The sequence below is a fragment of the Mesoplodon bidens genome (genome assembly GCF_964165515.1).
Source record: "Mesoplodon bidens genome assembly, chromosome: 15".
NCBI lineage: Eukaryota > Metazoa > Chordata > Mammalia > Artiodactyla > Ziphiidae > Mesoplodon > Mesoplodon bidens.
Window position 1 is genome coordinate 52,144,036 of NC_138171.1, and position 21,262 is coordinate 52,165,297.

The 21,262-nt window shown below is 38.3% G+C and overlaps 1 protein-coding gene across 2 annotated transcripts in view; it reads left to right on the forward strand.

Annotated features, from left to right (window-relative positions):
* The window catches only part of SMG1 (SMG1 nonsense mediated mRNA decay associated PI3K related kinase), a 95,999-nt gene that overhangs the window by 43,582 nt on the left and 31,155 nt on the right, over nt 1–21,262 (forward strand). For both annotated transcript variants that reach the window (XM_081255521.1, XM_081255520.1), the window contains 20 exons: nt 367–507; nt 1,092–1,291; nt 1,685–1,881; nt 2,050–2,211; nt 3,669–3,823; nt 5,528–5,670; nt 5,817–6,018; nt 8,832–8,941; nt 9,625–9,772; nt 10,158–10,317; nt 11,048–11,168; nt 14,364–14,612; nt 14,942–15,226; nt 16,373–16,517; nt 16,977–17,115; nt 18,017–18,247; nt 18,358–18,535; nt 19,204–19,365; nt 20,154–20,371; nt 20,681–20,835. In XM_081255521.1, the coding sequence (XP_081111647.1) occupies nt 367–507; nt 1,092–1,291; nt 1,685–1,881; nt 2,050–2,211; nt 3,669–3,823; nt 5,528–5,670; nt 5,817–6,018; nt 8,832–8,941; nt 9,625–9,772; nt 10,158–10,317; nt 11,048–11,168; nt 14,364–14,612; nt 14,942–15,226; nt 16,373–16,517; nt 16,977–17,115; nt 18,017–18,247; nt 18,358–18,535; nt 19,204–19,365; nt 20,154–20,371; nt 20,681–20,835 (3,501 nt within the window). The remainder of the gene's footprint in view (nt 1–366; nt 508–1,091; nt 1,292–1,684; nt 1,882–2,049; nt 2,212–3,668; nt 3,824–5,527; nt 5,671–5,816; nt 6,019–8,831; nt 8,942–9,624; nt 9,773–10,157; nt 10,318–11,047; nt 11,169–14,363; nt 14,613–14,941; nt 15,227–16,372; nt 16,518–16,976; nt 17,116–18,016; nt 18,248–18,357; nt 18,536–19,203; nt 19,366–20,153; nt 20,372–20,680; nt 20,836–21,262) is intronic.

Below are 21,262 nucleotides of genomic sequence, written 5' to 3' on the forward strand. Positions count from 1 at the left end.
GTTTAGTTCAGGAAAAGACAAATTGCCTATTAGTGAATTAATATCACATCTTGTATGGCACTTCTTAGTGACTGAAGAGATGATAATTGCTACAGAATAATACTTATAATTTCAAAATATGTTTCTCAGTAGTTATTATTCGTAAAACTAAATTGTGTTCTTTTATAGTTTTAAATTAGGTCAATTTTGGTGCTTTAAGAACCTTAAATTTCAAAGTTGTAACATTTCTGTATGTATTTTTTAAGTCTTAATTTTATCAGTTTTTATTTTCAAATTTAGTTAGCAGGGAAATGATTCATTTACAGTATGAACTAACTTTTTAACGAAAACATTTTGCATAGCAATGACTTTATTTTCTGTCTACAGCAATAACAACCACACAGAAATTCAAGAAATTTCTTTAGCATTAAGAAGTCACATGAGTAAAGCGCCAAGTAACACATTCCACCCACAAGATTTCTCCGATGTTATTAGTTTTATTTTGTATGGGAACTCTCATAGAACAGGGTAAGATTATTTCTTTGACTCTTTCATCTGGGAAAAGTAATTTAAATATACATGAATGTCTTAACCCTGTGCCCACTTTTGAGGAGAAAATATGTCAGGGGTGGCAGAGTAGAAAGTAATATTCTTCTCAAATGGGTTGTTTTAAGTTTTCAGTAGTAGGAGGAGTTGCTTTGAAGATGGCATCTGAAGAAATAAAAATGGGCTTTGCAACTGACAGTAATGGTGAAATGTAGTTGACAATTAACTGATCTGACCTAGTCATCAGTGCTGTGGGGAGGGGCCTGGGGGCGAGGCATTCTGGAGATTTCTAGTTGCAATGAATGTTTTATCCTGATAGTCAAATTATCGTGAGCCTTTTACTCTAATAATCTGTCCATACCATACCCTATTCTATTTCGACTGTAAAAGACCTCTTTAAAATGAGAGGTGGGGACATAATGCTTCCCAATTTTACATGTTTGCTTTTTTCAAGTAGGGAAGATTGTAGTCCCCTACTCCCATTTCCCTTGCAGTTTGTTTTTGTCTTTTTTTTTTTTTTTAACAAAGTTGTCATTGTCTGTTAAATATGAAACTGCTTTTCCCAGGAAGGACAATTGGTTAGAAAGATTGTTCTATAGCTGCCAGAGACTGGATAAACGTGACCAATCAACAATTCCTCGCAATCTACTAAAGACAGATGCTGTCCTTTGGCAGTGGGCTATTTGGGAAGCAGCACAGTTCACTGTCCTTTCTAAGTTGAGAACCCCACTGGGCAGAGCTCAGGATACCTTCCAGACAATTGAAGGTAATTGACTCTGCATTGTTTCAAACTTTGTGATGTAAATACTTTCAAGCTTACATTAAGAAATAATGGATTTCTTATCTTGTTAAAGCAAAAATTTGAGAGTATATGATTTTTTTCTTTAGTACTTTATCAGTTAATCTTTTAGATATGTTTGTTAGAATAAGCTTTTATTAAATAATCATGTTGTATGTGTTTTTGTTCACAAATCTAGGGGATTTGTGTGGAGAAGATGTTTTTTTCCTCTAAAAATGAAAAGATCTTGTTGGGACTTTTGTTTTTAAATGATGGATATACAGAGGATACTTGATAAATATGAATTTGTGAAATTATTCTAAGAACTTCTAGAATCTTGGAAGATTCCTTTTAAATTTGGAATGCTGTTTTTGGTTTTAGGTATCATTAGAAGTCTTGCAGCTCACACATTAAACCCCGATCAAGATGTTAGTCAGTGGACAACTGCAGACAATGATGAAGGCCACAGTAGCAACCAGCTTAGACTTGTGCTTCTTCTGCAGTATCTGGAAAACCTGGAGAAGTTAATGTATAATGCATATGAGGGATGTGCCAATGCATTAACATCACCTCCCAAGGTTGGTTTCCGTGGGCTGAATGTTGCTTGGTCAGTTTCGTGGTCAAACCTGGCAGTGTGTGCGTGCAGAGCTGAAATCGCAGCAGACCTATGTATATGCTTTATGTGTATTTGAGACATCTCTGCCTGTAATTTGAACCAGTCCTGAGCTCTTCTTTCTCGTCTAAAGGTCATTAGGACTTTTTTCTATACCAATCGCCAAACTTGTCAAGACTGGCTGACTCGGATCCGACTCTCCATCATGAGGGTTGGATTGTTGGCAGGACAGCCTGCTGTGACAGTGAGACATGGCTTCGACTTGCTTACAGAAATGAAGACAAATTCATCTCAGGTAAAGTGGTGTGTGTGTGTGTGTGTGTGTGTGTGGAGTTAATCAAATCTGTTAATTAGAATTTGGGCTTAATTCCTTTGCTGTGATCTAGTCTATGGATAAAAGAAGTTAAAGGTTCTGTTCATTTTTTAAAAATATAAATTTATTTATTTATTTATTTGTTATTTTTGGCTGTGTTGAGTCTTCGTTTCTGTGCGAGGGCTTTCTCTAGTTGCGGCGAGCGGGGGCCGCTCTTCATCGCAGTGTGCGGGCCTCTAATTGTCGCGGCCTCTCTTGCTGCAGAGCACATGCTCCAGATGGGCAGGCTCAGTAGTTGTGGCTCATGGGTCCAGTTGCTCCACGGCATGTGGGATCTTCCCAGACCAGGGCTCGAACCCGTGTCCCCTGCATTGGCAGGCAGATTCTCAACCACTGCGCCACCGGGGAAGCCCCCATTTTTTTTTAATGAACTTTTTAAAAAATATATTTATTCATTTATTTAATTTTTGGCTGCATTGGGTCTTCGCTGCTGCATTCGGGTCCTCTCTAGTTGCTGAGAGCGGGGGCCACTCTTCGCTTTGGTGGCCTCTCCTGTTGTGGAGCATGGGCTCTAGGCACGTGGGCTTCAGTAGTTGTGGCTTGTGGGTTCCAGAGCGCAGGCTCAGCAGCTGTGGCACATGGGCTTAGCTGCTCCACAGCATGCAGGATCCTCCCGGACCAGGGCTTGAACCCGTGTCCCCTGCATTGGCAGGCGGATTCCCAACCGCTGCGCCACCAGGGAAGCCTGGTTCTATTCATTTTTAAAGCTTTTGATCCAGTATTTTTATACAAGCAGTAACTTCCAGGGTCACCTATTCATATTTTTTACTTAGAATGAAAATATACATTACTTATGCTTAATGGTTAGAACTTTAAAGGTAATTCTAAGACATTTGTGTATAAAAGAAAGAATTTTTATGATTATATAATGTATAGGAAAGTGTAATAATTTTATAATAGATGTAAAAGTATAATACTAATAATGTTATAATGTAGGGAAATGTGCTGGCTTGTAAGTAGGGTCACTAAATAAGTGGAATCCAAAAATTGTACTTGTTTACCAGTTAAGGTAATGTCAGTAGGCAATATTCAAAGAGATAAAATTAAGCATTCTTTAATTCATGGTTATTTAATTTTTGTTTTATATTTACTTCACGTGTTACTCCCAAAGATGCCACAGTTTAAATGTTTAAGTAAGTTTCTTTTGTAAAGACTAACATGCATGTGCTATTAAGGTCCATCACCAACCCCCCCTTTGTATCTACATTATATGTAACATTTTAGGTAATTCCAATAATGCAGTTTCATTGTTGTAAAAATAATTGTTAAATAAATTTGACTTCAGGCTTTAGATTGTGATCGGTAGTTGTAAATTTAGTAGAGATTTGAATTTTGAAGATATTGAGTCTGTGATTGATTTTTCTGAATGCCACTCTCAGGGGAATGAATTGGAAGTAACTATCATGATGGTGGTAGAAGCACTGTGTGAACTTCATTGTCCTGAAGCTATACAGGGAATTGCTGCCTGGTCATCTTCGGTCATTGGAAAAAATCTTCTCTGGATTAATTCAGTGGCCCAACAGGCTGAAGGGAGGTAAGTTGGAAGGAAGGAAATGGGTGATAGGATTTCTCTATGTTAAATTTTTTTGTATTACTGACTAACATTGTAATTAAATGTTAATTACACTTAATGTTGATTCTTAATTGATAACCTTTCATGTCAGAGTCTGATACAAATTGCCCTTTATGGCCAGAGTTCTTGCTCATTAGCTCTGTGCACTGAATGTTCAAACTCATTGCTCTAGGTAAACTCATTCAGTGCCTCTATGTATGCTTATGTAAGTTTTACCAAATCTGGAAAGTGTAGGGAAAATAAAAGAATGGCTCATAATTCCATCTCTTAGTGGCAACTGTTAGTTTTAGTGTACATATATGCCTTCTTTCTAGTTCTTTTTTCTCTTATATGTAGTTTTTTATCCTCTTCACAGAAATAGCAGTGTTTCTGCTGGTCTCATGATTTTGCTTTTTCTACTCAGCAATATTTAAAAAAATACTTTGCCGTGTTAAATATTCTATGATGTGATTTTTAACAACACTTTTTTTTCTTTTTTTGGGGAATGCACCATAATTTAACGTTCCTTAGTGTTGGACAGCAAGGTTATTTGTGATGTTTTTACTAATCTTAATGCACCATGGCACTTAATTCTTTGCTCATGTTTGTGATTGTTTTCTTTGAATGCATTCCTACAAGTTGATTTACTAGAAGAAAGGCTATAGACCATAAGGCATATGATGTAGACTATTGCTAATTTACCCTACATAAAAGATGGTTCCAATTTGTATCTCTAACAATAGAGTAACACCTCTTCCCTGCACGTTTGTGAATACAGAGGTCTACTGAGAAACAAGAACCCTGCCACCATATTAGTGAATATGTTTAATTTACATTTCTTTATTAATAATAGAACTTTCCCCATATGTTATTGACCATTTGTGATTTTTAAAAACATAGATTATGTCTTTGTGGCCTCTTGGTTTTTTCGTTATTGATCTGTGAGATTTTATTATACACCAAGATTATTGATGCTATCTAACTTCTTGATTGGTAATTTGTTTTTAATGTTCATGTTTTTTTAAAAATACATTTATTTATTTATTTATTTATATTTTTGGCTGTGTTGGGTCTTCGTTGCTGTGTGTGGGCTTTTTCTAGTTGTGGTGAGCAAGGGTTACTCTTCACTGCAGTGCGCGGGCTTCTCATTGCAGTGGCTTCTCTTGTTGCGGAGCACGGGCTCTAGGTGTGCGGGCTTCAGTAGCTGTGGCACACGGGCTCTAGAGCACGGGCTTAGTTGCTCCGCGGCATGTGGGATCTTCCCTGACCAGGGCTCCAACCTGTGTCCCCTGCATTGGCAGGCAGATTCTTAACCACTGTGCCACCAGGGAAGTCCCTTTTTTTTTTGGATGCCCAGAAGTTTCAAATTATGATGTCATTAGATCTGTTAACTTTATGTATTTTTTTCTTGTGTTTATTTTTCTATTTAGTCTTTGCACACATTGAGATTAAATACTGATATATTCTGTTAGTTATTTTATACTGTCTCTTAAACATTTAACGATTTTTGAACTTATTTTCATTTTTTGTGAGGAAGAGGTCTAATTTTGTGCCTGCTCAACCCCACACAGAATAATCAACTCATTGTCTCAGCTCAATTGATTGAGTAACTCATTCTTTCCAGTTTTTTTAGAAATGAAATATGTGGATAATTAAAAAATAAGACTGTTTGAACTTGTATTGAAGGTTTGAAAAGGCCTCTGTGGAGTACCAGGAGCACCTGTGTGCCATGACAGGTGTTGATTGCTGCATCTCCAGCTTCGACAAATCTGTTCTCACGTTGGCTAATGCTGGGCGTAACAGTGCCAGCCCCAAACATTCTTTGAACGGTGAGCATTCAGGATTTAAATAAAAAGTTGTAGTCAAATAGTTTGTGCTCATGATCTTACTGTATATTTTTAGATTTCTCTGCTCTTTGAAATATTTATAACTGCTTTGGGTCTCTCTCTCTATTTTATGAAATACTTTCACTCAGGTGAATCCAGAAAAACTGTGCTGTCCAAACCAACTGACTCTTCTCCTGAGGTTATAAATTATTTGGGAAATAAAGCATGTGAGTGCTACATTTCAATTGCTGATTGGGCTGCTGTACAGGAATGGCAGAATGCTATCCATGACTTGAAAAAGAGTACCAGCAGTACTTCTCTCAACCTAAAAGCTGATTTCAACTACATAAAGTAAGGATTTCTTACCCCATTAAACAAATTTTCAGTAACTTTAAAGTCTTCTTTTATGGCAGAAAAATATTAAAATTGTTCATATTTACTATGGCAAGATGGTTATATTTCTAATAATACTGCCATTGTAAAAATGACTACAATGAAAAACCAACATTAGAGGTGAGGAGGGTATTCATGCAATGGGAAGACAGATTTCTATGTTGAAACAGTCATTTGGTATTGATTCTCAGAGCCTGTTCTAAAATCATAATGAATATAAAGAGAAATTTGTCACTGCTTTAGAAAGGATAACGTTTGATGGCTTTGTTTCTAAATTAGGTGTGAATATATCAAAACATTTACTATAAAGAGGCCAGAGTTTATGACATTTGTAAATTAAACTCCCTTTTTTGTTTTTTGTTTTTCCTTATTCCTCTGTGCATTTATTAATCTCTTAATTCGAAATTTGAGTACAGGCTCTGTCCCAGACACTTGGTTGGGATGATAAGGGTCATTAGCTGTCCTCACCGTCAAGGAGCTCAGCTTGTAGTGAGTAAATGAATTAATGGGTAGTTTCTGCATTGAGCACGTACTGAGTGCCAGCCACTGGGGTGTAGCACTGTGTACGACAGACACAAATTCTAACCCTTGAGGAGCTGACCTTCTAGTGAGGAGACACACAGACTAGGTTGGGGAATGCCATCAGGATGTCATTTGAGCACAGACTTGAAACAGACCTGATGCAAGGATGATAGGCTTGGAGTGTTCTGGAAATGCCTGGGAAGCCACTGTGGTTGGAGCAGAGTGAATAATAGGAGATAAGGGTAGAGAAGTAGGTGGGAACTCTGAAAAAGACTTTGACTCCCAGTAAGGTAGAAAATCTTAGGTGGGATTTGAGTACGAGAGGCATATCATGATCTGACTTACTGGCTCCCTCTGCTGGGTTGTCAGGAGACTGCAGGTAAAGGGCCAGGGTGGACGCATGTAGACCAAGGTAGAGGGAGGAAAACAGATGCTATTAATTGAAAGTAGGAACACACAGAGAACAATGAAGTATGTTTAAGGTATGTGAAACATGCAGACAATATTGTTTTAGTAAGCAGTTAAGAATTGGATTTGGAACTAAGGTGAAAACCCTAAGCTTGAGAGAGACTTGGGGAATCATTAGTATATAGGTGATAATTACAGGCTCTCTTTCTTTTTCACTCTTTATACTCCAGAGCCTTCATAAACCACCAAACCACAGATAATGCTCTGGAGAAGAGTGAGTGAAAAAGAAAGAGGGCCATGGTCAGAGTCCTTTTGAGCATCTTTGTTAAGGGATGGGAGAAGAAGCCACTGAAGAAAACACAAGGACACTGAGGAAGGCAATGTTGAAGATGCAGAAGAACCAGACAGGAATAGTCTTCCTTGTCGGGAACTTCTTAGACTTTGAGCAAGAAGAGCTTTGTAGAGAGAGGAGGAGAAGCAGCCAGGTTGAATACTGTGGAGTGGTGGAGAAACTTGAAAAGTTTTAGTTAGGTTAACTGGGTAATGAAGTCAAGGAAAGAACACTGTGGCTGGAACAGAGTACTGTGTGTTTATTATAAATATTGGAGAGATTAAATGTTCTTTTAAGCCTAGGGGAAGGAGCCATAAGAAGACAGGTTGAAGAAGCAGGGTAAAGAACAGTGATTGAAGGATTAACTGGACTCCACCTTTCCTGTGCCTCAAGGAAAGCAGTTAAAGTTGGATACATACAGTTTGGGGAGTGCATGTGGATTGGGGGGTAAAGGTAGAGAAAATGAAAGTCTGTGTTTGTTTTTTTTCTGAGGTGTCAGTCATTAGCTGAAAGTGCAAGGGCATTGTAGAGCATAGTGGGGACACAGCAGACCTGCCGTTTCTGTGGTGGCAGAAATGATAAGTGTGCTGGTCACCACACTGAGACAGTTCATCAGTGACAAGTGATTATGGCTCACCTGAGAAGCTGGTGGTTGCATTGATCCCAGCTTGGGGTTTATTAAGGTAGAAGCAGGTACAGTCAAGTGATGTACATTTCCAGTGCTATATTCAGTGCTGGAAATGTAAGGGAGGTGACATAGTGAGAGGGACAGGAAAAGATGAGAGATTAATGGAAAAGAGGGAAATTGAGAAACTGTAAGTCATCTTGTTGGTTGGAGAACAGCTGTAATAGCAATGGGAACAGAGTGAAAGATCTGGAAGTAGCAGTGGGTTGCTAGGAGGGTAAGGCCCTCATCCTGGCATTGAAGCTACAGACTATTGGAAGGAGTTCCAGAGGTGTACCATTTTCAGGTAAGGTGAGGAGAAGGGAAGGAAAAATTCTTTGAAAGAAGAGAAACAGGTTCCGGGAAACAGTGGAAAAGGGAGAGGAGGAGGGAGGCCAGCAATGAAAGAAGGCAGGAGTAGGATATCAGATTGAGATAATAGAATAGGAGACCTACTAGGGCTTACGCTTTAGGTGAGCAGTGAGGCCATGCAGGGAATTTAGTGGTAGCTTGGGGAGAACTAGATGTTGAAGTTGCCCTGCAGAGCTCTACTGTTAGTGTTTTGGTCGGGCCCCCAAGGATAACAGACTGCAAAAAGAGGAAGGAAACATGGAGGGTTGAGTATGCTAAACTGAATGTCTAGCTATGACTTTCCAGTTTGCCACTCTAATTAAGATGGTAGTCACATCTTCAAAGTAAAAATAAAATGGTGGCCTACGTGGAAAGAACTTGCATCAAAGGAATTCTGTATAACTGCTTTCTTTTTCTAAAATTTGTTCTGTATTTTTGAATGGTTCCACAGGCTGGATAGAATGTAAAACAAGCTAACCAATATTTTAATTACAGATCACTAAGCAGTTTTGAATCTGGAGAGTTTGTTGAATGTACTGAGCAATTAGAATTGTTACCAGGAGAAAATATCAATCTACTTGCTGGAGGATCAAAAGAAAAAATAGGTATTTGAGATAATTTTAAAATTAAGTATTTTAATGAACGAGTTGTTTAAAATGTTTGGCTTAGTATATTTTAGTGGAAAATCTGGAAGTTTTTCTGTACATTTTCTGGGGCAGAGTGTGAAGCACAAAATTAGGGCTGTTGCCTTTACCTTTGATTTAGCAAATGAAAAATAGTTTAATTCAAATTAAGCAAACTAAGAAAGGCTACTGTAACACTTAGAGATTTATCTAGCCATTTTCTTTGAAAAAGCGCAAGTCGTGTTTAAATATTTTTTTTGCTTGACATCTTGATGTGGTTCATTAATTAAGTTCTTTGTCACAACTGGAGCATTTTGTAAAATGTAATACTGAAGTTAGTATTATGAATATTTTGTGTGTTAACATTGACTTGCGAAATTCAGTGTTTGCCCCTTTAAGTAGTAGGTTGACTTACTGATTTTTGAGTCTTTGAACTCATTTTGAGAGGTCTGAGGTATTATTTTATGTGAAGTATTTTTATATAGCTACCAGAAATGCTTAATCATAGTGTCTGAACTTAATATGAAACTGCCTGAACTTAAATATGAACTTAAACATGAAAGGAGGTATTCATTGGTGATTATTTTTTAATACTGTCAAGGTATCTTGTTACTCTTGTACATTAAAAGTGAATTAACTTAGTGGAACTTATTCAATTTCTGTAGATATGAAAAAACTGCTTCCTAACATGTTAAGTCCAGATCCAAGGGAACTTCAGAAGTCCATTGAAGTTCAGTTGTTGAGAAGTTCTGTTTGTTTGGCAACTGCTTTAAACCACGTAGAACAAGATCAGAAGTGGCAGTCTATAACTGAGTAAGTGTAATCCTAAGGAGGTAAATATGCATTATGTGTACCATATGGTAAATGTGTGTAGATTGGTGGGGATGAGACAGTTACCAGATCACTGCAGCGCTAGGCATGATAGCTTCATTTTAGTTGTAGAAGTCGTATGATATGTGAATGTCACTTGCTAATATACAGAGGTTGAAACTAAGTAAAATTAAAAGTTTTATATCCCCCAAAGCTAATACTGATATCTTGACTTGCTTGTGTCATTTTACTTAAGAGCAGGCAGTTCCCTTTTCTTCCCCCACTTTGGATGCCAGTATAGTAGCATCTTATCACACTGCCTTATCCCTTTAGTGGTTACAAGTTGGAAAATCTTATTTATTAATTAGCAGTAAATATTTTCTTTCAGAAACGTGGTGAAGTACTTGAAGCAAACCTGCCGCATAGCTATTGGGCCACTGAGACTTTCTACTTTAACGGTTTCACAGTCTCTGCCAGTTCTAAGTACCTTACAGCTGTATTGCTCTTCTGCTTTGGAGAACACAGTTTCTAGCAGACTTTCAACAGAGGTGTGTATATGTGTATTTTTAACCAGGATATCTTTCTGAACATTACTAGACATTAGTGTGGAACAAAGGCTGTTTTTCACATTTTTAAAATAGCATTTGTAGCATTTTTTGAACAAGCTAGTAAGTAAATCCAGAAATCTAAAATTCCATTTTCAGGCAAATTTTTATTGGAGAAGTATGTGAGGAAGATAGAACCTAAGATGTACGATCTCAAGGATGGCTAGTTGCTTAGGTTTTTTTCTCCCTCCCTCCCTCCCTTTTTTTGGAAGAGGAGTTGTTTACGTAAATGTATACCAGATTATATAAATTTCAGATTTGACTGAAAAGAGACTGTGCCTCCTCCTTCCAAATAGGGTAAAGTTTAACCAAAGATGGGCCCTTCCCAAGGGAAATAATCTTTGAGAATCTGTTTATGAAGCAGTAGTTTTATGTTTTTCTGTAACTTAGCTTCTACTTTATAGTAAATGAGCTGTTTATTTTTTTATAAAAATGTGACTGCTTTATTGATAAGTACAGCGATAAATTGGACTTAATATTCTGAAAAAAGTTTTTTGTTTTGGCAAAACAAAGGTTTTTCTCCTTAACGTGTTGTTTTCTCTTGTGATTAGAAGATACAGTGAAGAAAGGGGAGCGTTTAATAGATAAATCTGGAGTAGATCTGAAGTAGCTTACCTGTGGGGTCATATAAGGAGCCTGTTTACATTAAGTAGTTTTGGTTTTTCTCTGGCAGGACTGTCTTATCCCACTCTTCAGTGAAGCTTTGCGTTCATGTAAACAGCATGATGTCAGGCCGTGGATGCAGGCATTAAGATATACCATGTACCAGAGTCATTTGTTGGAGAAAATAAAAGGTAATTAGCTTTTTTTAAAAAATGGCTTTGTTGAGATATAATTACACATTTTGAGTGTATAGTTCATGATTTTGACATTTCTTCACCTGTGTAGCCACCAATACAATCAAGATACAGCATACTTATCTCACCCCCAAAGGTTTCCTCATGCTTCTTGCCAGTCATTTCTCCCATCTGTCCTGTCTTGGGCAACTGCTGATTTGCTTCCAATCACTATAGATTAGACTCGTCTTTACTAACGTTTTTTTTTTTATAAATGGTACAGTATGCTCTGTGTCTAGCTTCTCTTGCTCAGCATTTAATTTTTTAAGGTTCCCTGTGTTCCATATGTCAGTAGTGCCATCCTTCCTATAGTTGAGTAGTATCCATTTGTATGAATATACATCGTATGAATATACATTGTATGAATATACCACAATTTGTTTATCTGTTGATCCTTTGATGGATATTTGAGTTGTTTTCAAGTTTGGGCTATTATGTCTAAAGCTGCTGTGAAATTCATGTACATGTCTTTGGGTGGATATATATTTGCCTTTCTCTTAAGTAAACGCCTAGGATTGGAATTGTTGGGTCATATGGTTTGACTTTTGAAATAGTTCGGCAGTTTCTTATAAAGTGATTGTACATTTTACACTCCTTCTGACATCTACATACTTGCTATAGTGGTTCTTTAATTTTAGTCACTGGAGTGAATATATAATAGTATCTCATTGTGGTTTTATTTGTATTTTCCTGACGATTAATGATATTGAGCATCTTTTCATTTGAATAGTGGCCATTGTATATCTTATTTTATAAGTGTTCAACTCTTACCCATTTTTAATGAAGTCATACGACTTAAATATTCTGGATTCAAATTCTTTGTCAGATACAGTGTACCGTGAATGTTTTAAATGCTTCAATTGAATAGTTAGAGAATTAGTATTTGTATCAATATTCATAGGTCTCATTTTTAAGAAAGAAATGTCATGCTAAAGGGATGTTAGCAATTTCCTTTTCACTCTAATGCAGAAAAGTTGCCAGAATTCTGTAGAATTAGTCAAAAATGTGGTCACTAGGGTTACTGAGTAAATTTGAGTATTAAATTTTAAGTAAGCCAATGCTGGGATATGGACTTGTAGTGCAGGGTGATGACTGGCAACTGTGGCTCACTTGGACCCTCAGTGCCAGATAGACCTGGGTTTGGATCTTTAGCCCAACACTTGCAAATCGAGGGACCTTAGGGCAAGTCATTAAACTTCTGAGTCGCTTTGCTTTTCAGTTATGGGGGTTGCCCCACTCATGAGATTCTTGTAAGGATTATAGGAAATGAGACAAGGTATATAAAAGCCCTAGCACAGAGCATGGCATATAATAGGAATACAAATATCATCTCCTTTCCCATCCTTCCCATATTGAATAAGTTTTAAAACTGAGAAGAAAAAGTCAGTAACTCAGTAGTTACATTTGGAGACAGAACTTCACTCCTCCTTACTTTTCTTTCTTTATTCAGCAACTGTTTGTCAAAATATGTGCTTTGTGCCAGGTACTGTGCTGTAAGTTGGGATGTAATGGTGAACAAGACAAGCCTTTTTTCTGCATTCCTAGGACTAAAGGGATTCTGGAGTCTAGCAGGGAAAATTGTCATCAAGCAGGGAGCAGTAATATGGTGTGCTAAATGGAAGTGCACATGCATGGTGCTTAAAATAGCACAACAAGGGCACCGATTTAATCCTAGGAATCAGAAAAGGACTTGGGGAGGAAGTAACATTTAAGCTGAGACCAAGGTGGGGGGTAGAGATGAGAAAGAAGGCAGACTGATTTAGTTAGAGAAAATATCATGTGTGAAGTCCAGCAGCAGTAGTAAAAGATTCTTAGATGACTCAATTCTCAATTCTCGCCTAAGGGAGAATGGGAAGAGATGAAGCTGGATGAGATTGAGATTAGAATGCAGTGTAAGCATCAGTGCCTCATAAGCCAAATTTCGGAGTTGGGGCTTTATCGGAAGGACAGTGGGAAGGCCTGAAAGGGAAGTTAAGTGTTCAGATTTACCTTTGTGTAAGATCAGTTCAGTTGCAGATTGGAGAATGAATTAGAAGAGGCTAAGGCTGGGGGCAGAGGGACCACTTAGGCTGAAGTCCCTGCTAAAGGTAACCAAGGTAGTAGCAGTAGGGACAGAAAAAAGCAGATGTGATATGAGGATTGAAAGTAAAGGCTAAGATGACTGCCAGGCACCTGCTCAGGTAGCCAAACTGATCATGTGCCTTTACCTGAGAAAGAGAAGACAGAGAAGGAAGTAGGTTTGGAGGGAGGTGGAAAATGGATTCCATGTAACACAGGTTAAAGTGCCTTTGAAATGCCAGAGTATAGGTGACTGGTAGGCAGGTGGGACTCAGATGTCAGGTCTGGGCTAGAGATAAAGATTCAAGAGTCATCAGCGTTTGTATGGTAATGGAAGCCACAGGAGCAGATGATATTGTCCAGGGAGAGGATGCAGAGTAGAGTAGAGAGCCTAGGACTGACCCCGAGGAACACCAATTATAGTGGGTGGGTAGTGGACGAGGAGACTGAGAAAGATTCTTCAGAAAGGTAGGAGTAAACCAGGAGAGAATGGCGTGGTAGAAGGGCAGAGGGTACTTACTCAAGAAGGGGGGATGGTCTAGCCTTACCCTCATTCCCCACCCTTTGGCTTAGGCTCTTTACTAAAATGATTCAGAAGCTAAAAAGTTAAATTTCTTTCTTTTTTTTTTTTTTTTTTTTTTTGCGGTACGCGGGCCTCTCACTGCTGTGGCCTCTCCCGTTGCGGAGCACAGGCTCTGGACGCGCAGGCTCAGCGGCCATGGCTCACGGGCCCAGCCGCTCCGCGGCATGCGGGATCCTCCCGGACCCGGGCACAAACCCGTGTCCCCTGCATCGGCAGGCAGACTCTCAACCACTGCGCCACCAGGGAAGCCCAAAAGTTAAATTTCTTATACTGAACGATTTTTACTTTTGTCTACTCCGTTGTATACATTTATTTTAACAAACATTTATTGTTTATTGTATACCAAGCACTATGCTAGCTGTTAGGGATTTAAAGATGATGAAAAACGAATTATCTTTATTTAGGGAGGTAGTGGGGAAGGGAATAGTTGGGGAAGACATTTTTTGGTCATGTTTCTGTGCAATCTGGGATTAGACCAGGCAAGGACTAATAAAACATTTTCTTCTCTCCAGAACAAACAATTCCAATTAGAAGCCATCTCATGGAATTAGGTCTAACAGCAGCAAAATTTGCTAGAAAACGGGGGAATGTGTCACTTGCAACAAGACTGCTGGCACAGTGTAGTGAGGTTCAGCTGGGAAAGACCACCACTGCGCAGGATTTGGTCCAGCATTTTAAAAAACTATCAACTCAAGGTCAAATGGATGAAAAATGGGGGCCTGAACTTGACATTGAAAAAACCAAATTGCTATATACAGCAGGTTAGTAAAATGAATTATGATTAATACAAGACTATAATAAAAATCATGTGTGTGAATGTTACCGTGTATGGTGTAAGGCAATAATAGAAAAGTTGATTTTTCTCAACTGTTGCAGAAAATTTGGGTCCTGAAGAGTAAGTTATGTGTAATTGACTTACCTCTGCAATTTGGTGCTTTTAAAAGAGGTAATTTTGTTATTGTTTATTAAAGTAGGAAATGTTTCCAGAGCTCATTGATTGTCACTGAATTTACAGTATTACTTTATCCTGAAAGAATGTCATTTGTTTGCTTCTAAGGCTTCTAAGGGCTGGTGTTTTGATTTTTTATAGGCCAGTCAACACACGCAATGGAGATGTTGAGTTCCTGCGCCATATCTTTCTGCAAGTCTGCCAAGGCTGAACATGCTGTTGCCAAGTCAATTCTGACATTGGCTAAATGGATCCAGGCAGAATGGAAGGAAATTTCAGGGCAGCTGAAACAGGTTTACAGAGCGCAGCAGCAGCAGAACTTTACAGGTCTTTCTACTTTATCTAAAAACATACTCACTCTAATTGAACTACCATCTGTTAATACAATGGAAGAAGAGTATCCTCGGATCGAGAGCGAATCTACAGGTAGGATTTGTTTGATTAGCTTTAAAATATTAATTTTAGAAGTTATTTCCCCCTACTTTAAAGTTTACAGTGTTAGGCTGGCTATAATTGGCCACAGAAACTGTTTCTGTGGAAATTTAGTATATTATATTGCCCAGAAGTGACTAAAGCACATTTCTTCAGCATCTGATACCACTGTGGAAGTCACTGAACTCCGCCTCCCAGGCTGTACTCCCCACCTCCCCAGTTCATGGTGCTATTATGAACCTTGATGTTCTTCCTGGCAGTAAGGTCCTGCCTGTGATATCTAAAATTCTACCTCATGCTAGGAGGAACAACAAAGATACAGAATAGTGGCCTCTGGTCCCGTTGACTGGTGGAGCACAGAAACTACAGAAAGGTTCAAGTTTCACATCCTGACACTAGTGCTAGTAACAGAAGGGTACTCGACAAATAGGATAGTTAATTCATTCAGTGTTTGAGTGCCTGTTACGGCAGGCACGATTGTCCAGGTTTTACAGATGGGGAGATAACTAACCTTTTTGCTGAAACATGAGAATTTTGTTCATGTCGTTCATTTTGTTGTTGTGAAGCCTAGAATTGTAGTTACTTACATTGGTCTTACTAAGTAATTCTAATCTATGTACTATAGGGGTCTTTATTCACAAGGGATATGTCTTGTGATCATTATAAATCTTCATATTGGCAAGTGGCACTATAGGAGGAGATTTCTTCACTTCTAAACTGGAAATAAAGATATTTACCTCATGAATCTTTGATTGAATGAAATTGTATACTCATCACCTATCTATTATTTTTGCCAGAATGTTTAAGCTGAATCTAATTGTGAGGAAATGGCCAGTCAAATCCAAAATATAAGACATTCTAGAACACATCTGACACCTGAACTGTTCGTAAAGTTCAGTATCATGAAAGACATAGATGTGTTTTACAGGGTGATAATTTAAGCTTACTTGGGAAGCTGAGTGATTCATTTCAACATATTAGCCCTTTAGAAAAGCATAATACAAATGTGTGCTTTATCAAATTATGTACTATATAATATTATAGAACTTATTTGCAGATAGTAAAATCCTAAAATGTTAATGGGAATGCCATTAGAAATTTATGAATGTGACATTGTTATTTTTTTCTCCACTATGGCAGTACATATTGGAGTTGGAGAACCCGACTTCATTTTGGGACAGTTGTATCACCTATCTTCAGTACAGGCTCCTGAAGTAGCCAAATCTTGGGCAGCATTGGCTAGTTGGGCTTACAGGTGGGGCAGAAAGGTGGTTGACAATGCTAGGTATGTATGTTAAAATGTGTAATTTATTTAATGCATTGCAAAATAGAGATTTTTTTTTATAAATTTATTTTATTTATTTACTTTTGGCTCCATTGGGTCTCCGTTGCTGCGCGTGGGCTTTCTCTAGTTGCGGTGAGCGGGCTTCTCATTGCAGTGGCTTCTCTTGTTGTGGAGCACGGGCTCTAGGCGTGGGCTTCAGTAATTGTGGCACATGGGCTTAGTAGTTGTGGCTCGTGGACTCTAGAGTGCAGGCTCAGTAGTTGTGGCACACGGGCTTAGTTGCTCTGCGGCATATGGGGTCTTCCTGGACCAGGGATCGAACCCATGTCCGCTGCATTGGCAGGCGGATTCTTAACCACTGTGCCACCAGGGAAGCCCACAAACTAGAGATTTAAAATCTCTGCTGACATGGAGAAGTTTAGGTTGCTGAAATACTGATAATTTGTTTTATTTTTATAGTCAGGGAGAAGGTGTTCGTCTGCTGCCTAGAGAAAAATCGGAAGTTCAGAATCTGCTCCCAGACACTATAACCGAAGAAGAAAAAGAGAGAATCTATGGTATTCTTGGTCAGGCTGTTTGTCGGCCAGCGGGCATTCAGGCAAGGAAAACATGATACAGTGTTTGGGGGAAATATTCGAGTCAAGTTCACTGTTCTAAATCACATATACTCGATTAAATGTTTTGTTTCAAATGAAACTTTGATAAGAGGAAAGTGAGTTAAAGTATTTTTCTAATAAGAAGAATGTGATTTCTTGAGAAATCAAGTCATATCCTTAGGGTCCTGTTTAAAAAGGCGAAGTTTGTTTTATGTAGATTTCTTTTTTAATTGCTCTTCTGATCAGAAATTCTTAATACTGGCTTGGAAGCTTTTAAAATATGCCAGTGTCTAAGCCCTTCTCCACATATTCTGGATGGAATGTTTGTGTATGTGTTGGAGATGGGAGGGTTTATTGAAGTTTTACTAGGTGATTCTAGCTGAAAACCAGCAGACTAGATGGTCTGTAGCATTTACTCCCTCCCCTCTCAAAGTTCTATGAATTCTAGAATGTTACAACTATTAAGTATTTAGTTGTAGACTTTAGAAGTTGGCATTTTATTTGCTGAGATAAAACTGTGTTGACTTAGTTCTTGCTCTAGACTTCAGCATATATCAGTGTCTGTCAAAGCTGGTGTTATGTACATGTGCAGTACTGTAGAGAGGGTAAGGTAATTCTCTGCAGGCAGAGTATTATGTTGTAACTCTGAAGCATTTAAATTCCCCAAATCAAAATCTTTGATCTTTGCTAAATGCTTATATCCTTCATCATTAGCTACATTAGTGAATATATCATAAAGAGAAGCATAGTAACATTGATTTAATATGTATAACACTAAATGTGGAGTATCTTGGTCTTTCATAAATGAGAAAATGCTTGCATATATTAGGAAAATCACGTACCTTTCTCCCTTTTTTAATTTGTGCCCCAAAATAGCAATTTTTTTTGCCCTGTTTTCTTCAGGATGAAGATATAACACTTCAGATAACAGAAAGTGAAGATAATGAGGAAGATGACATGGTTGATGTTATCTGGCGTCAGTTAATATCAAGCTGCCCATGGCTTTCAGAACTTGATGAAAGTGCAACAGAAGGAGTTATTAAAGTGTGGAGGAAAGTTGTAGATAGGATCTTCAGCCTGTACAAACTATCTTGCAGTGCATATTTTACTTTCCTTAAACTCAATGCTGGTCAGGTAGGTAGCACAGTGTTCTATTAGGAAAGTTAATTTGAAATTTCTTTTCTAGTAGGTGGAAACAGTATTCGGAATTGTCTTATTTTTTCCTTCTGTTTTTTCATCCTTAGATTCCTTTAGATGAAGATGACCCTCGGCTACATTTAAGTCACAGAGCAGAGCAGAGCACGGATGATGTGATTGTGATGGCCACGTTGCGATTGCTCAGATTGCTTGTGAAGCATGCTGGAGAGCTTAGGCAGTATCTGGAACATGGCTTGGAAACAACACCTACTGCGCCATGGAGAGGTGATAGTCTAAATAAAATGCTTCAGGAAAAATTGTTTCTGGGTAGAATATAATAAGACTGTTGAAAAATAATAGTTCCTTGGACTTCCCTGGAGGTCCAGTGGTTAAGCCTCTGCGCTTCCACTGCAGAGGGGCATGGGTTCAATCTCTGGTCAGGGAACTAAGATCACACATACTGAGTGGTGTGGCAAAAAAAAAAAAGTTCCTCTATGTTTACTATTTGAGTGTGTTATGAAATAGCTATATTAGTTCATAGGACACTCTGGACTGCTTGTTATACCACTTCCCTCCCACCTTTCAGAGAAATGGAAGGCTGAGAGGCGGAAGCTTTTTATATACAAAAGGAATTTTGGAGAGAGTGGTAAGAATAAGTTTCAAAAACTTTCATATACCCTTTGAAAAAATTGTCTGTTTCTGCCTTCTTTTACAGGCACTCACGAAAATATATTTCTCTATAACATTTTTGAATTGCTTAGGATTTTGATTATAGCTCTGTACCCTAACTAAACTTGCAAATCAAGAACTATTGTGTATGGTTCTTTGCTATCACAGGGAGAAATTTGAGGTTCTTAGAACTAATGCTGACATATATCAAGTTTTATCCTTTTGCCTCCACCATGTTGACTGTTTTTAATAACTTTAAAGTATTTTTCTTTCTTATCCTGAAGGAATTATTCCACAACTTTTCTCACGCTTAAACCACCCTGAAGTGTATGTGCGCCAAAGTATTTGTAACCTTCTCTGCCGTGTGGCTCAAGATTCCCCACATCTCATATTGTATCCTGCAATAGTGGGCACCATATCACTTAGTAGTGAATCACAGGCTTCAGGTAAGGAATTTTAAAATACTGCTACTTTAAGTATAAATGAGTTTGCAAACAACGTTTGTTAGGTAAAATTTTTTGAGCAAAGTTCCAGAGTTGATAGAGTTTGTAATTTTTCCATAGTAATAATAGTAACAGTAATAACACCATTTATTGAGTGAGTAACTACCATGTCTGGCAGTAGGATGTGTGCTTTACACGATATCTTCAGTCTCATAGTAACCCACTAAGGCTTGGAGGAATCTCAGGTTCACCGAGCTGAATTAGCTGGCACAGACAAGGATTGAAAATAAGTTCTGGACTCTGGCTGGGGGAACACTTTATTTGTTGAGACTCATTTATTATGTTTTCCCCCATTTATCGTTTTTTTTTTTTTTTTTTTTCGGTATGCGGGCCTCTCACTGTTGTGGCCTCTCCCGTTGTGGAGCACAGGCTCCGGACGCGCAGGCTCAGCGGCCATGGCTCACGGGCCCAGCCGCTCCGCGGCATGTGGGATCTTCCCAGACCGGGGCACGAACCCGTGTCCCCTGTGTTGGCAGGCAGACTCTCAACCACTGCGCCACCAGGGAAGCCCCCCCCATTTATCTTTTATTAGCTTATAATATTAATAAATATAGAAGCTAAACTTGTAAAAAGGCAAAATATCCATGATCTTTGTTCAGCTTAGTGCACAGAAGGCAAAATCAGTTAAATGAGTGCTCTGGGATCAAATACATTATTGATGTTTTCCCTAACTCAACATATGCACATGGAGAAGTATCCAAATTATACCTTATTCTCCCATTTCACTTTAGGAAATAAATTTTCCTCTGCAATTCCAACTTTACTTGGCAATATTCAAGGAGAAGAATTGCTGGTTTCTGAATGTGAGGGAGGAAGTCCTCCTGCTTCTCAAGATAGCAATAAGGATGAGCCTAAAAGTGGATTGAATGAAGACCAAGCCATGATGCAGGATTGCTACAGCAAAATTGTAGATAAACTGTCATCTGCAAACCCAACTATGGTGTTACAGGTACAAAAAACCCAACTCATATGTTTTAAAATAAATTTTTATTGTAACCACCCACCCAAAAAAACCCCCCAAAAAACTCACCTAAAAACTAAACCCATAAAACTGTTACAGAAATATTATTCAAAGAGTAAAGCTTTTAAAATAACCAAAATTGGTTTTATAAATCTTTACTGATAGAATCACTGATCAAGGTTCTCTAATTGGTTAATGAACAAGATGCACACATTTCACTTGCAGTATCCAGTGTTTGCAGAACTGTGCTGTGTGTAGATTTGTAGATGAGCATATTTGAATGTGCCGTGTGTGCAGGTTCAGATGCTCGTGGCTGAGCTGCGCAGGGTCACTGTTCTCTGGGATGAGCTCTGGTTGGGAGTTCTGTTACAGCAACACATGTATGTCCTGAGACGAATTCAGCAGCTGGAAGATGAGGTGAAGAGAGTCCAGAACAACAATACCTTACGCAAGTATGTTTTCATATACTTACACTCCAAAAACATAGCTGCCTCTTTTTTTTAATGTAAAATACGTATAAAGTTTGCCATTTTAACTAATTTTAAGTGTACGATTCAGTCGCAGTAAGTACATTCACAGTGTTATGTCCAGTTCCAGAACTTATCCATCATCCCAAACAGCTCCGTACCCATTTAATAGTACTTCCCTTCTCCCCTATCCCCAGCCCCTGGTTACCACTATTTTGCTTTCTGTCCTTATTAATTTGACTATTCTGAGTACCTTGTGTGACTGGTATCATACAGTTATTTGTCCTTTTGTGTCTGGTTTATTTCACTTATAATGTTTTGAAGGTTCATTCCATGTTGTAGCATGTATCAGAATTTCCTTCCTTTTTATTGCTAAATAGCATTCCATCGTATGGATATACCACGTTTTATT